General features: G+C 38.9%; 1 protein-coding gene across 4 annotated transcripts; it reads right to left on the reverse strand.

The window, feature by feature from the left end:
• Positions 1–1,457: 1,457 nt before the first annotated feature.
• On the reverse strand, positions 1,458–15,120 carry ZCCHC8 (zinc finger CCHC-type containing 8). Of its 4 annotated transcripts, XM_068412523.1 has the most exons (14): positions 14,844–15,120; positions 13,750–13,790; positions 13,049–13,123; positions 12,431–12,536; positions 12,082–12,159; positions 11,661–11,764; positions 9,820–9,885; positions 7,824–7,884; positions 7,217–7,359; positions 6,302–6,444; positions 5,412–5,527; positions 4,650–4,733; positions 3,686–3,800; positions 1,458–2,939 (listed from the first exon to the last, which is right to left on the reverse strand). In XM_068412523.1, the coding sequence occupies exons 1-14, from the start codon at positions 15,021–15,023 to the stop codon at positions 2,131–2,133; spliced, it is 2,121 nt and encodes a 706-aa protein (XP_068268624.1). In that variant the 5' UTR covers positions 15,024–15,120; the 3' UTR covers positions 1,458–2,130. The 4 variants fall into 4 exon arrangements, with proteins under 4 accessions (XP_068268624.1, XP_068268625.1, XP_068268626.1 ...); XM_068412524.1 differs by lacking the exons at positions 9,820–9,885; positions 11,661–11,764; positions 13,750–13,790; positions 14,844–15,120; XM_068412525.1 differs by lacking the exons at positions 9,820–9,885; positions 11,661–11,764; positions 12,082–12,159; positions 13,750–13,790; positions 14,844–15,120.
• Between the last annotated feature and the right edge of the window lie 713 nt (positions 15,121–15,833).

Below are 15,833 nucleotides of genomic sequence, written 5' to 3' on the forward strand. Positions count from 1 at the left end.
TTTGGTGATAAGTCTGAGAATTTGTACAAACATTGAAGATTTATCTATTCTGATCAATTAGGTGGAAGGGCGATTTATTATGAATTTACTGTGAACACAGAGCACTAAAAGGTACTAAGCATATAAAGATGATTTTCATCTTGGGGCAACTGTAAGCAAGGCCGAAGTACACAAGTACTCCTGTAAAGAAGCAGCATTTCCTAAGAGCTATTAAAAAAAGATCTTCTAAGGTGTGGAGAGAGAACTGCATGTTTAAAATATGAGCACCTCAACACACCCAAAAGGCGTGTACGCTGAAATCATTACCTCATGCCCTGCATCCCATTATCATCCCCATGTAAATGATGCAGCACACTGCACATAATGGCTTGTGTAAACTCTCCTTACTAGCTTTTAACTCCATGGGAGAAGGAGGCATGGAGAAAGTACAAGATCTCTATATGCTTCCCAACAGAGACTTCTCAATAGACTTTTACTTTGTAAAGTGCATAGAAGCTGGAAGCAACATATTATTTCGTTATCCATTCCTGGTACAGAAAGTAATACTATGTCTCCTATAAAAAGATGAAAAAAAAGCCTTTCATTTTAGCACATACAATGAACATTTACCTTGACCATTGCTTTCCAAATGCAACCACATAAACTGAACTCGTATATGCTGCAAAAAGTTTTTTCAGCCTCTCGGAAGACAAGCAGTTCATATATAAAGACACTTCGGTTTTCCCTTCCTGTAAAGTTTAGAGAGAAAAAAAGGAAATAAATATAAGAGCTTTAACTACAAAAAACCTGGGGTTCTCTTAATGATTCAAAGCAGAGAGTACTAATATATATTGTAAGGATCTTTGGGAAATACGTACTATCTGCAAAGCCCAGAATTTTAAGAAGTAAGTTCAGTCTCTGAAGAGATCTTATCAAAAACACCTTAAATATCCCCCTTCACAAGTCTTTTCTTAGATGCATAGTAAACCAAAGTATTTTCAAGTATCTCCCTTGGCTAGCAAAACTTTTTTCCTGCATTTATGTAAGGACAAATGCTTTACCAGCTCCACCGAACACCGTTAAGTCAATCTACTACTCCCTCTGTTGGCAATGCAAATCATGTACAGTCATTTCACCTACAGGTCCCTCTGAAGCTAAGTAAAAGAAGGGGAAAAAAGCGTTAGAACAATTAATCAGCAGAATTATAACACTTTTAAGCTTTCAGGAGTGGGCAGTTCTTCTGAGTATGAAAACTGAATGGTATGGCAAGGTTCTCTTTAAGTAGCTAAAATAATTTTAACAGCTTCTTGATTACGAAAACCTGAAGCAAATAGTTGCGACCTTTCCTAGAATATTTAACTGTATTCATCCTCGTTTTAATCAGCTTTTCTAATTATCTTCAGCAGCTAATTTTCAAAAATCAGCAGTTTGATGGTTTAGGACTCCCAATTAAAAAAATCTTTATACAAAAGCTCATTTATTAAACCTCTGTACACAACAATGAACATGTATGTACAGCAAGTTTACATGAAGGATGATGTTACAAAAGATACAGTGGTAATTAAAACTGACCCACATAAATAATTTATAAAAATATTTGAAATGGTGAAGATAATGCTGGTAATCCCCAATGATTTTCATCCAATTGCCAGGATTTTGATGTGGGACATCTTAATGTTAGACCTTTTTAAAAACATTCTGAATATATTAAACTTATCTACAGGATAATTAGCAAAATGTATAAAGTACAGAATATTGTACAAAGGACAAATATAAAAAAAATCACCAATCCACCTGAAACTCAAGAACAATAGAAATCTTAGCCAAAATAACGAACAGCAAACCACCAACTCTCTTTAGAGTTTCATGTATTGGCAAGTAAATAGCTCTTAACAAATCAACAGTCCTGTTATCCTTTAGTAGAAGGATGCAATTTGGGAAAATTCTTCTGTATTTTCTGTGTGCATTGGTGGTCCTGGTCAATACGGAAGCCCTGCACTAACTGCAGTCCCAAGGAAGAACGGGGCAGAGCTGTATTTGTCAACATTTTCTCCTTCCCACAAACGGATGAGGAAGGTTATCCAAGTTTGTAAAACTGGAGGAGAGAAAAGGAAGCAGGGATTTGCACATAACGAAACAAAGGAAGACCAGTTAAGGTGAAGTCTTTTTCTTTTGCTGGTTTCTTGGAGAATTTTTTAACACGCTTCTTATCCGTAGATAAACACCTGTTGATTCTGCCATATTTTCAAATTCAAATGGTGTTATGCCTGCAGCAAACTTGCTCATATCAGGAACAAGACTGGAGTTTTTTGCAGATGATTCAATGCTTGTGACCACTTTATTACCACCTGTATTTTCTCCATTGTTAACCTCACAGTTGGGAGCAGGCATGGTGTTATCCAGCAAGCCTTCAGAATCTGTTTTATCGGGATTTTCCTTCAAGTTAAGTAAACTATCTCCTGGATTAGGACTTGTTACAGAACGTTCATTTTCTGCTATCTGTTCACTGATGTCGGAAAACCTAGTTTCCACTGTAATCACCTTATCAGATGATCTTACTTCTGCAACAAGATCTACTTCGTTCCTAGATGGTGATGATGTAACAGAATTTCCAGTTAAAGGTGTATCAACAGGAATATCAGAGTCACTGTTTGTGCTTTCTGCCTGCTCTAGTGCTGCCCAGATTAATCGCTGCTGTTCCTCTAGCTCTTCCAAGGTCAGAGTATCCTCATCCATGATTGAGTCCACTATTTTTGGCTGAGGAACATCACTGGAAGGATTCAACGGTGGAGTAGTCCTAGGAGAGCGGGTGGGTATTGAAGGTTGAGTTGATGTAAGATTTAGTGGAGGTGTTCCTCCTGGTAAAGGAGGAGGAGTTGACATCGATGGACGTCCAGGCGGCAGCGGAGGTTGGAACTGAAAACTGCTAGGAGTTTGAGATCTTTGTGACACTTCCAGATCTAGAAACAGATTGAAAGACATCTATTAGCACCTGAAATCTAACTAGGACAAGATTCAAAGTGCCAATGCTCTCATTTCTCATCCCTGGTTTTCAGCTGAGATAGAACAAACTTTCTGAAGGTTTTAATATCCACTTAAACTACGATTTGTGGGATTTTAACTCTGCTAGCTAATCAAAGTGAAAAAAAAAAAAGACACAACAGTCTTGAATTGATTGAGAACAAACCTATTCCACACGGAGACACACTGAAGGGTTTCTTCACAGGAAATCCAAAAGGAAAGCCAGGAGCTTCTCCAGCTACTCTAACATTAAACAACACTGTAAGTCCTCCTGTGAGTTTGACTCATTTTTAAGCAGTTGTGAGCTTGTAACTTCCTACATTATGTCATCCAAATATTTAAGGATTTGGAGGTCTTCATAGCAGAAGTCTCTTTAGGATACACCTGAAGTGAAGAGATTGGAATTTGTAACCTAATATTCCAATTGCTCTGAGCACACTTGAAACCTCCTGCTTGGTACTGGAAGATACGACAATCACAGCAACAGAGAATGCTTATTGTAGAGAGACCCAAATGCAACTATAGTAGGACACTGCTGGCATATGTTAGCAGTTACATTAATTACCACCATAACAAATACTAACACATCGGTTTCTCTTTATGGACACTGACATTTCAATTCAGAGCAAGTTGTTTTGAAAGTAAAAACTGAAACTAGGAAAAAAAAATTACAGAATAACTATACCAGAATCTAGGTCCATGTCAGTTGCTGGTACCTCCACATTATCTTCTTTTGGTCGTTTTGAATGATGAGAGCTTGACTGAGATGCAGCCCTTTTAGTGCCAGATTTTGGACTTGGCTGAAGAGAAATTATCAAGGAAAACAAAAGAAGTACAAGATTAAATTGTACAAGGTAACATTTCCAGCTATAACAACATATTTAAAGCAATTTCATAACTATAAAATCATTTGATGACCCAGTGTGTAAACCAGACACTGAAGTTTGAGAGATTTAATGCAGCTGAACAGAACTGTAGTCTTGTTCAGGTTTAAGTGGCAAAAGAAAAGACTGTCTGCATTCCTAACATAGGATTACAACCAAGTTTCCATCTTGACACCTAGATCTCATGAGACCATCACAACACAAGTATGGCACGTCCCTTCCTGGCAGGCTTAAAATTTACCATTTAATTCTATATAGCATTACACTTTGGGACTGAAAGCAGAGCATACATCTTCCATCCTTAACTGGAAGTATTCTGCAGTAGATAACACCAGGCTAGAGTCACATTAGACAAGACCTGAGAATTATACAGGACAGGACTACCATGTATGTTCTCAAGTCACCATAATAAAGTTACTATAAATCATGACTATGGCAAGTAAGCTTTTCACTTATTTGAGAAGTCTGGAACTGAGGCTGCCCTTAGGCTGTAGAAATTTATAGTAACCTTTTTCACAACTGTTTATAAAACATTGCACAATAGGGATCTGCTTATATTAATTGAAATAATGGAATTTGTTCCAAACTTGAAGCATCTGTTTGTTAGAACAGATAAGCCAAGCATCAGCATTTCACAACCGGTAGCATCAATGAGAAAGCCTACTCCCTTGTGCACAAAAGATTATACAAACTAGAGATCAACATTAGCTACACTAACTACAAGACAACTACTTTTTTTTTCTAATAACAATGAGATACATTTACCGCATGAAAATTAGAAAGGTAGTTAGCAAAAACATCCTTCTGCTGAGATGGCTGCATGGGGATGGAACCAAATACCTGCCATTCCTACAGCGCAAAAAAAAAGAAAAATAATAACATGACAGTAAAACTTAAAGGAAACACTGAGAGATTAACAAACCAAGATCAAGTTCTCATCAAAAGTCTCCTTTATCAGAGTAAATAGATCTTCAGTAGCAACTTCTGGCAAACCAAAGCACTCTCACGTGTGAACACAAACAACTGAAGCAATGCACTATGATTGGGTAGTAAGAATAATAATTTTTAACAAGTCATCACCTTACAAAATGTCTTGTTAACCATTTCATAGCAACTACTGTTCAACATTTGTAACACAACTACAAACCTCCCCTTGAAATAACTGTTCAGATGAAAAAGGCTTACTTTGCAAAAAATGATAATTTTTAGTGAAAACTGAAAAAAACTTGAGGACAGACTTTGGTTAAGAATACTGAAAAAAACCACATTCGGAGGCTGCTAAACGGGCAAACATAAAGCTACAAAAGTGAAAGTACAAGTGCTTCTTTTTAATGCACAGACCCTACCCACACAGCTGTGACAGGTATCAGATAGATGGATGTCATGTCAATTACCTCAACTGGCTGCTTAAAGATAACAGCCTGTTGAAAGAAAATTGTCAGATGCAGAATATAGAAGGTTAAACTTGGCTACAAGCAATTAATGTTACTCAGCATGTTGTTTAGAAGGCAGAGGACAGCGACTTACATCTGGGATCCCACTTGGCGTAGATATATTAAAGCCTGGATAGTTTATCAACTTAGAGACATCGTAAGTGATGCGTTTTGGTTCACGAGTTCCTTCATCTTCTGTTCCATCATCACCTATAATTAAATATAATTATTATTGATGCTAATAAACATTACTGAAAAAAATCCACAGGATTTAAGAACAAGGTTTTGGTTTTTGGAATATAAGTATTGATAGAAGGCTTTATAATCCACAAAGGCAGTAACAGTGACCCAATCTATTGGATACATGTATGAAGCTTCCTCAGAAACCTAACTGGGTATTCACAATACTACTACTCTACGTACCATTACTAGCCTCAAAATTTGGCATCAGGACTGTTCTGAGATGCAGCATAAATGTTGGTCATTAGTAAAAAAGCTGGTAAACTACTTGATAAGTTGGGTTTCAAGAAATGTATTCTTTGCTTGCTGGTGGTCTTCTTACTCTTATATAAAAGTTATTGAACTTTAGAAAGTATTGTGGTTTCTTTCATAAAACGTAAGAAGAGAAGCTTATTCAAAAAAGGAAGAGGAAATTTGACAAGAAGCTATTTGCAAGTCTGGCAGTTTCACAGGAACTCCATGTTCTAATATCAAGGGTTGATTAGAGTGAAATCACACTGAGAGTCTTCAGCTATGCAATCCAATAATTATAAAAGTTACTTCATTATCACAGCGTAGCTAGATGAAAGTGGAGTATTTTTACATGACTTTAGAAAAGAAAACTTGATTTATAACTTTCTCACTCTTCCATGAGGAAGATGAAGGTTTACAAAATAGGTGCTTTATTGTCTCCCCAATAGGGTGCAGCTGCATAAATAAACAGCCTGCATACTGAACACTGCATTCCCACAGCACCGTCCTCACCTCTTCCATCATAAAGCGCAAGACCCGAGTGCTCCATTTCAGCCTCCTTGAGCCAACCTGGAGGATAACCCAGCTGACGCATGCGATATATAAACGGAGGAAGGCTCTTATCTGTGACACCAAGTGCATCCTGAAGTTCCCCACTAAGATAAGAAAACAAACAGAAAACAAAAAGTCCTCCAGTAAAATCCATAACTGAGTTTTGACAAAAGGAAGTTACGAACACTTTGTTGAATTTTAAACTATCAAGTTAAAATAACTTTGTTTTAGCTCGAACTATGTTGCCTGTCAATCCCAGATACAACAATTTTAGGTCAAAACCAGCTCTGAAGTTAAAGGTAACTTTTAACACTTTCCTTTCTCATATGCTTAAACATTTCATGAGAATGAATTCTACACTGAGAACAAGTTACTTGACTTATTACTTTTGATTCACGGCCTTAACTGTAGCTATCACAACAGGAAGGGTGCAACTTAATGCAACACTAAATTTACTGATGATTTCTCTGGAGACTGCTACAGCCATATTGATTTTTTAAAACATTTTTAATAGAAAAAGAGGGGGGGACACACTTAAAGCTCAAGATTTTCAGAATCTTGCATGCATTTGTAGTTTATCAGCAACATAATATATTTGCAATTTGAGTAGCCAAAGAGTAAAATCTGTCTCCCCACATTAGGGAAAGTGCCATGGGAAAGGGTAGGACTATTAAAGCTAGCAATGAGTTCTCATTTGAAAAATATCTGTGCAGGTTATCAAACAAAATATTTTTTAGCAAATTCAAACATAATACACCAATAGTTAAAAGTAGCAGATGGACTTATAGAACTCTGGAAAGTAACATCTGGCACTCCAAAGGTAGAAAAGGTATTCCAGAAAAGCAGTGCAATAGCTAACAGAAGGAAAAAAGATACCTAATTACTCCTGGTTTAAATTTTCCAAACCTCTCTTCTACTTCTTCTGCATGGTAACGCTGCTGATAATTCTGATTGCTCGCTTCACCACAAGCTTCCATAAACTCCTTTCTCTTCTCGCTTATACGAGCTGCATTTCGTGGCTTAAAGATAATACAATTGGGAAGTTTAGATTTGGACAATTTACAGCGCAATTTACAGCTTATGTACTCCTTCACCCAACATAAAACTGGTACTCCTTGCCCTCAGCATGCTTAATTGTTTATCACATGGCCATGTGATACAACTGTAGTTGTAATGAAAACTACATAGCAAAAAACAAGAGTATTTGCATTCATCTAGCAGAGCTGTAAAACAGGCAGGAAGACTGTTCAAACTGCCAAATGTTCCCCCTTAAATCAAAGGAGACTTTCAAACCATTATGCTACAAAATTAATTAACGTTCTGATAGAATTTATAAGTATGAACAGTATAATCTAATCAACAGAGATGAATAACCATTTGTACATTCTGACCCCAATGCACCTATTTTTTTTTTAAATGGTGCAGTTACACTTAAACATGTCTTGGAGAGCAGCAGCCTTTTGAATACTTATGTAGACTTTACCTTTGGACAGTCTTTCATTTGATGGTCTTCAGAACCACAGTTAAAACAATGCGGTTTTGGCCTGCGTAAAAAATGCACAAGAAATTAAGCCTGAAAATAATTTTGCAACGTTAAATGCACTTAATTATTTTAAATCTTGTTAGATTTTTTTGTTTCAAACTTAGAAAGAAAAAATGTAAATGTAAGCGTTGCTTGCTGATTTCATATGCTGTCTTCTGCTTCTCTTAAATTGACTGCTTAATGTCAGTGTTCAAAATACAGTTAACAGAATTTTGTTTATTTCACAGTCCTAAGAAGAACGCAAGAAATGAGAAAAACACAGGCACAGCATTGGGGGGGGAGGGGGATACATGAAAGCATGTGGAGAGGAAAGAAAGAGGCGAACTAAAATTACAGTGGAAAAGTAGTACTTCCAGGCAGAAATGGAGCTTTTATATCCCATATAATAGAGATCTATTCCTTTAACAGGGAATAGAAAAGCCATAGAATAATTCAGGCTGGATCTCAAAAGATCTCTAATCCAGTCCCTTAATCAAAGCTGAGTCAGCTATGAGACCAGACCAGCTTGCTCAGGGCTTTATCCAGTCGGGTCTTGAGAATCTCTCAGGATGGAGACTGCATAATCTCTCTAGGCAACCTGATCCGATAGTTTACTGTCCTAAAGGAGGAAAAGCTTTTCCTTATATCATGCTGCAGATGGATGAGTGTTCACTGAAGGATTTCTGCTTCTGATTAAATCTGTAAACATTTGCTTAGATAGTGCCAATAAATGAAAACAAAACCTACATCCTAAAGCTTATGTGTCTAAAGGAAGGAAAGCAAAGATGTTAAAACAATACGTTTAACTCCAGAGTACAGCTAAGGAACCCCTCAATTTAATATGCCTGTAGTACATTAATATCTCTATTTCTCTTTTTATGCTTGTATCATCAGAGGTCTGATCCTTTTTACAATACTGAGAATCTATTACCAGTAGAAACAAGTAGGAGAGCATGACTACTACTTTGGAAAATCCTGGTCCACAGTTTGAACAAGTTATGGATATTGTGAAATTGTGCACTGAAAACCTGCAATGGAACTGCACCTGCCTTCAACTTTAATTTTCCTTGTAAATTCATACCACGGCAGCAAACGTTTTCAACATCATAGCGGGGAAAATATCTATCTCTTACAATATCTTAAAGAAAGATTTCATTTCTGAACATTCATTTTTACCAAATTAGGATGGGAACAAGAAGTGAAGACAAAAGGGTGACACAAGGATAAGCATCCAGGGTAACCCCCACACACACACACTCCAACCTCTTGAAGCCTCTAATTAGATTAAGTGAAGCGTGTCTTCTGCTTCGTCTTTACATAGTATTAAAACATAAACCTTCTGCAGTGATTCAAGTATTTTATCACCATCCTATATCATGAGCACAACCCTTCAATCTGCTTTCCATTCAGGTGGTAGTATTTCTAATCAAAGCAGAGTTTAACTCAGCATGCCCCTTTATCTTTGAAATTCCCACTAAAAGCTTGCCTGGTCTTCACTGCATCTGAAATCAGTGACTTTAGATGCTACGAACACCACACAAGCTGTCATATGGAAACTCAATTTGCTTTACTTCTTACCTCCCATAAAAGCTACACAATCAACCCTAAGATTAGTCTGTCTTAAAAGCCCATAAAAATAAGTCAGACAGGTGGTGTTCTACAAAACAGTAAGAACGATGACAGTACACCAGTGCAAGGATGACAAAGCAACCACTAAAAAGGCAAACAACAGAAGAACTGAGCATAAACTTCAGAAAGTTTTTACACATTGATTTTAGGCCCTTCCTAAAGAAAGTCAACAAACAAGAGAGACCCACTGACTGCAAAGCTCAGCGCTAGTTTACTTAATTTAAACTCATTGCTCAAGTATGTTCAAGGGTTTAGTATACTGGGGAATAATCACAGTGTACATCTGAACTTTTCGGCTCAAAACTTTATATTTAAGAATAATACAAACCTTTTTGGTTTTACTTGTATTTCTTGTCCATCTAGGGAGAGAATCTGGCTGAAAACTTGCTGATATCTTTAGATTTCAATAAGGAACTGCTACTGGATGAAGCAAAATTTCAATCTTGTTTAAAATATCAGTGAAAACCTAATAGTGCTTTGAATAGAATACTGACTCTTCCAGATTAAGTTACAGATGGGTCCTTGATATCAAGTCTCTAGTAAAAACTATATGAACTATAAACTATTTGCTAAGATGGGTTTACGTTGTTTCCTCCTACCCAATTCCTATCCAATAACCAATTTTGTTCTTTATCAGCACTTGCTAAAAATACAACCCTCTTGTTTATAGGCAGAAGTCTCAAGCTAATAATTCTGATATGCTTCACAGCAGTCTTATTAATAACATATCTTGGTAGAGTTTCAAAAATATAACTCACTTCTCAAGTAGGTGAAGACAGGTGATATCATACTACTTGAGCTTGCTTTTGGACTGCAAGGTGTCAGCTGCTCTGCCCATTTGTCTAAAAACATATGAGAAGACAAGAGGGCCACAAGCAAACTGGCATGGTAAAGACTAAGAGGTTCAGCAGAGTTCCGAAGCACAGCACTTTCCAGAATCTAACAGTTGATTTAAAAAAGAAAAACAGATGCCAGATACTAGTTGAACTGATGTGTTAATTGAGTGCAGTACTTCAGTCATGTAGAAGCATGGAACCTGATACACCATTTCACTCTGAAGTGCTATTTTAGGCTTCATGTCATCTATGGGAGCTCTAAAGAAAGATGCAGTAAGTACATTTAAAGAATAATATCAAAGCTAAGCTGGCAGATATGAAAGTTTAGCCACACTTAACTTTGCATTTTAGGAGAAATTTCCCTGTTAGGCATCTACTTCCTTCATCTGGAGTTGCGAGATAGTACAGATATCATTTGGAGAATAGGATGGACTTAATGCACTATAACAGAGACAGCTTTCCAAATGTAAAATTACAGCACAGTGCATACACAGTCAAAGGCAGGCACAAGAAAACCCCGGTTAGCCAGCTTATAGATTTGCAATTTTTGTTGAGATACAAGTCAGTTTTTAATGCTAAGAAATGACCTTTAGTGCAAGCTTGATAACTAGATTTTGCAGAAATGAACTGTGAAACTGGTTCTTGTCCTGACTCTTTCTGGGGCGGAAGCAATACTGGAAAACTGGGGAGATGAGATTACTTGAGAAATTTCTTGTCCAATTTCTTTTTGTGATGGAGGACTACAATATTAAAAAACACTTTTCCCAACATCTTCCCCAATCCCACCTTTCAAATACTGGCTTTAATAAACAGTAATGAACCAACTTTAAAAAGGATGCATGTTAAGAGCATTCCATAACGAAATTTTATTAAAAGACTTTCTCACTGGCTTCCACATTTGGAAAAAAACACCTTAGAGCATATCTGAGTTTGCCGAGCCCTTTTCTTCTGCCAAATAGCAAATTTTAGAGGGGAAAATGCTTAATCATACCTGGAATGACCCTGTCATTCCAAACCTGATTACAGACTGGCCCAGGAAATTCCTAAAGTCATGTATTTATGGGGATAATGTAAAACATGTAAATAAAAACATGTATTTATGGGGATAAGGCATTTACTCTTCCCAAGCATAAGCCTAAAACTCAGCAAGCCAATCATATCAAAATCCTTATATTTTTTGAGTAAAAAAGCCATTAATGACTCATTAAAACTATTCATCTGTAACGACTGATATGGTTTTGACAGAAATGTACAATCTACTGAACAAAATTTGAGTTCAATTTACCGACTGGCATTCTTTGGATTTGACAAACTGTTTTAACAAACAGGATACTTAGGTATTTCCCATCCTTCTGTCAGCTGTGGATTCTCATTTAATATAGGCTGTCCCAGTTTATCGAGACAAAAATTGGTAAAATACAGAACACTTCCTACAACCTGTAGAAAAAAAGTCAGAAAATTGTCAGAAATGTGTCAGTATTTAGGTCAGATTGGTAGCATTTCTATAAATTTACACTGCTTGAAATACTTCCAGGTTTTTTTCCCCCACTCTGTAAGAATTTACAAAGAACACATGCCCACACCTGTACAAATAAGTATTTTTTCCCATTGATGTGGCCAAAACATGCTGAACTTAACTGCTATTACATTGATAAATGAAATTTAACAAGATCTTATTTTAATGGCAGTGTATAACGAATATGTAGAATGAAGAGTCAGACCTACCATTGAAGAGTACATAGTCAAAAACTTACACTAAAAGCTTCTTTAATTTTTTTAACAGAATTCGAGCTTGATGTTTTACAGTCCTCTTCCAAAAGGATACTGGAGGGCTGACACGAAAAGTAAAAATGCAAATAATTAATTTAAAATAACAGTAAAAGAGAGAGCTCCTAAATTACTAAGAAAGGATATTTTCTTTGTCCTGGTCCTCTATTTTTTGAACAAATAGTTATACAACATTTGTTTGACAGTTACTTGATTCGCAATTAAACAGGAAAAAAGCATCTAGAACTCAGCTATTTAGCAGTGTAGTATTTTAATATTCCCACTATAAAGATGGAAGAGAAGGAGAACCAAAGAACAATCTGAGTTTTAAAGTACCTGTGGCTTAACATTGAAGTGCGCTTTTTCTTGTTCACCTCTCTTCTGCTCTTCATATTTCTGAACTAAATTAAAAACAAAATCTTCAATTTCTTGATGATACTGCCTGTAACAGAGGGAAGAAGTATACAGAGACAAAGACATGAGCAAGACTGAAACATACACCAGATGTCTTTTTCTTTTTTATGCTTTTACTATTTACTAAAGAACTGAGAAAAGGGGCAGTCAACTTCTTTCCTGTCCTCCTCCCAACCCCCACCAACATAAATGCAATCTATTATTAGAGAGCACCCTTATACTAGTGAGACAATCACCTCAGAGGCAGGGAAAATTTAATTTACTGTATTTACCCACAACACTCATGAAACTGAAACTGCTCGGCAGACTCACTCCAAGTTCCCGGGAGTCACACTTCATTTCATGATAAAAACAGATATTACTAATCAAAGCAACAGACCTCCTGTCATATTGCTCATTATCCTTTCTTCCCTTCAAGCTTAACAAGTTTATATTATTGAATAAAACATATATCCATCCTTTGGGCAAACACTAACATATCCCAACAACAAGAAAAAGTGCCATTTCTTGTCAGGATTGCTTTTCTTGGAAAGTACTTACTTCGAAATGACATTGTTCATGAATAAAATCTGTAACAGGGGTCCATCAACTTTGGAGTTGTCCACAGAAATTCCACTAGAAGAACAGAACAGAAACACAGGCAATGGTTACTGTATTAGCTTTACTGTAAATATTCCCTCTCCATTTTAGCACAGCACAGAGTCTGTAGCCCACAGAGAGAAGGAGGTTTGGCCAGTACCAGTTCTGTTCTTTAAGAAGTTCCTATTCACCTAAACAGAAATCCTCCTCTTTCAAGCAAAGCAGGTTGCCTGGTGTGAGGTGGAAAGAAAACAAAACAGAACATCACACTACACAAGTTTTCTTCTAACTGCAGTAATCTGTTATAAAATCTTATAAATAAGATCTCTTATTTATTCAACCTTTTTAATGTACTTGTTCCTGCTGCTGAACTTCACAAAAAACTGCTTCCCTAAAGGCCACATAAGTTTTGTAAACAGAAAAATACAAATAAATAAAGTTACAGCAATACAAACTAAGTTCTTCATATTCAAGTCTAAAAGACTTTTCAGGAATGATAATGGAATTTTAGAAGCTCAACATCTGGGCAGGGATGGGGACATGGAAACAAGGTTTCTAAAATATGTGGCAGCCACTGTCACCTCAGGCAGCTGTTTCTCAGACAAACTCTATTTCAAACACATATAGGTCGTACAAAGCATTTTAAGTCAGCATGAACATACCTAGGACGAGTCAGAACATTCAGCTTCCTTTTAAGTTCTTGATGTTAATTTATCATTAAGGAACATTACTTTCTTCAGAAGACACAGACCCACACCTTAGTTAATTAAAGGATCAAAACAAACAAGAAAACACCTCAGAAGAATTCCACAGAGCAGACCTTCCTTTTCACTGCACAGAAGATTATTTACAAATCCAGCTGTTGCTGAAACAATACAATAAAATGCAAAAAAAACCCAAACACCCAGATGAAAAAGAGGACTAGCTGTGACAATCCAAATAGTGTAATTCATTACATGCACTACAGTTGAATTGTCAGATTTATAGTATTTTATTTTAAAAATACCTACAATCATCACAAAAAGAGTCAACAGTAAGATGCACATACTTGTAAATAGAAAATAAACCATAAAAAAAAAAATTCAGATTCCACTCTGCTGCAGTATCGAACCCCAAAAAAAACTCTTTAGGGAACCAGGCACAATTTAACAGTTTAAAATTATTTCTAGCTATGTTAGAAATGGATTTCAAAGTGAATGTACAGCTGTTTCTTTTCCCTAGAAAGCCAGAAAGGAGAAGTCCAGCGTCAACGGTTTTAACAGTGATCCCAGCACTCAAGAACTCAACTACCTCCTTTGCCAACTGAAGCGAAGCTGGTATGGAACTGGACATTCTCAAGTCAAAAGTTTTCAGAGAAAACTTCCTCTCAAGCGACGGAAGCAGAAGCCAGGAAAAAACCAGCCACCGCCCCGAGACGCGGGCTCGCAGCGGCCCCAGGAGCGGAGCCGCCGGGGGGGGGGGGGGGCTGCCCCCTCCCCGCAAGCTCAGTCCTCATCGTCCTGCAAGACGCGCCGGGGCCCCGGCTGCCAGGCGAGAGCCCGGCAGGGCCTTTCCCCACCAAGGCCCAGGGCCCGGCCTCACGGGGGTCCCCGGGAGGCGGGAGAAGCCGGAGCCCCTCAAGCCGGAGGCGGCCGCCAGCCCCAGGAAGGCAGGCGCCACGGCTGGCCCGGAAGGGAACCGGCAGCAGGAGCGGCGCCCCTTTCCCCCCGCCCCGCTACGCCCTCCCCGGAGCAGGCCCTGCCTCTCCCGTCAGGATATTCTCCGCCCGGAGCCGCCGCACAGTCTCCTCGCGGTCCCGCAGCCGCGCGTACAGCTCCTCCAGGGCTTTCTGGGGTCCCTCCTCCTCCTCCTGGAAGCCGAGGGGAGGGGGCGGCCCGTCCTCTTCCTCCAGCTGCTCGAAGAGCCCGCGGTCCCCGAAATCCACCTCAGCCGCCATCTTAAGCTGCAGCAGGAAGGGAGGGGCCTGGGCGGTGGGGGAAGCTGACGAGGGGGCAAAGGGCAGAAGGAGCCGCCGCTCGCAGCGGGAAGCGCGGGGCGGGCGGGCCCTCGGCCCGCGGCGGGGCCGCAGCACCACAACTCCCAGCATGCAACGGCCGCAGCCCGCGCCGGCGGCGCCCGGCCCCGGGCCCCGGGCGGACTGGGAGGTGGAGTCCGCGCTCTGCGGGCGGGCGCGGTGCGCGCCGGGAGCTGCAGTTCTGCCGAGGCCAACGGGGCCCGGCGGCTCTCAGGACGGTCCTGCCTCCAGCATCCAGCTGCTGCACTGCTCCTGGTTTGGGTGATATTTTTTTTTTTTTAATTTTTTTTTTTCTTCCTTTTCTGAGGTGGAGAGAAAAAACATACGGTGGCAGCAGGGTGCGGGACAGGAGTGTTTTTAAGTAGGCTTTCTACAGTAAGGCCCCATCCAAACTGCACCCTGCCCCGGAAAGGAGCCCTGCTGCTGGTTAGGCACTGCCTCCTGCCTTGAACGTGCTCAGAGCGGGGCATTCTTAAAAGATGAGATTGTATAATCTACCACAAAAAGTTAAGCACTTAAACGTACTGGAAAGTGTGTTAAGTATTAGCAAGGGGGTCCAACATCCACCTTTCTCACCAGTGGTTTGGTTATCCCTGTGAGTACCAAATTAATAAAAAAAAAAAGAAAAAAAGGGAAAAAAAGAGGAGACGAAGGGAAAAAATAATAATAAAAAAAAAGAGTTCAGCACTCATCACCATGAGTTGTGCTCCATCCTGCCCATCTACTCTCCTT

This window comes from Nyctibius grandis, chromosome 14, assembly GCF_013368605.1.
Source record: "Nyctibius grandis isolate bNycGra1 chromosome 14, bNycGra1.pri, whole genome shotgun sequence".
In the NCBI taxonomy this organism is placed as follows: domain Eukaryota; kingdom Metazoa; phylum Chordata; class Aves; order Nyctibiiformes; family Nyctibiidae; genus Nyctibius; species Nyctibius grandis.

Bases quoted from the DNA above. Each gene is read 5' to 3' on its own strand.
- ZCCHC8 (XM_068412523.1), bottom strand. From the start codon at position 15,023: ATGGCGGCTGAGGTGGATTTCGGGGACCGCGGGCTCTTCGAGCAGCTG. The intron at 9,886-11,660 runs GTATCCTGTTTG...TGAAATCTAAAG, and splicing joins GAAGGATGGGAAATACCTAA to ATATCAGCAAGTTTTCAGCC. The intron at 3,801-4,649 runs GTAAATGTATCT...ATTTCTCTTCAG, and splicing joins ACCTTTCTAATTTTCATGCG to CCAAGTCCAAAATCTGGCAC.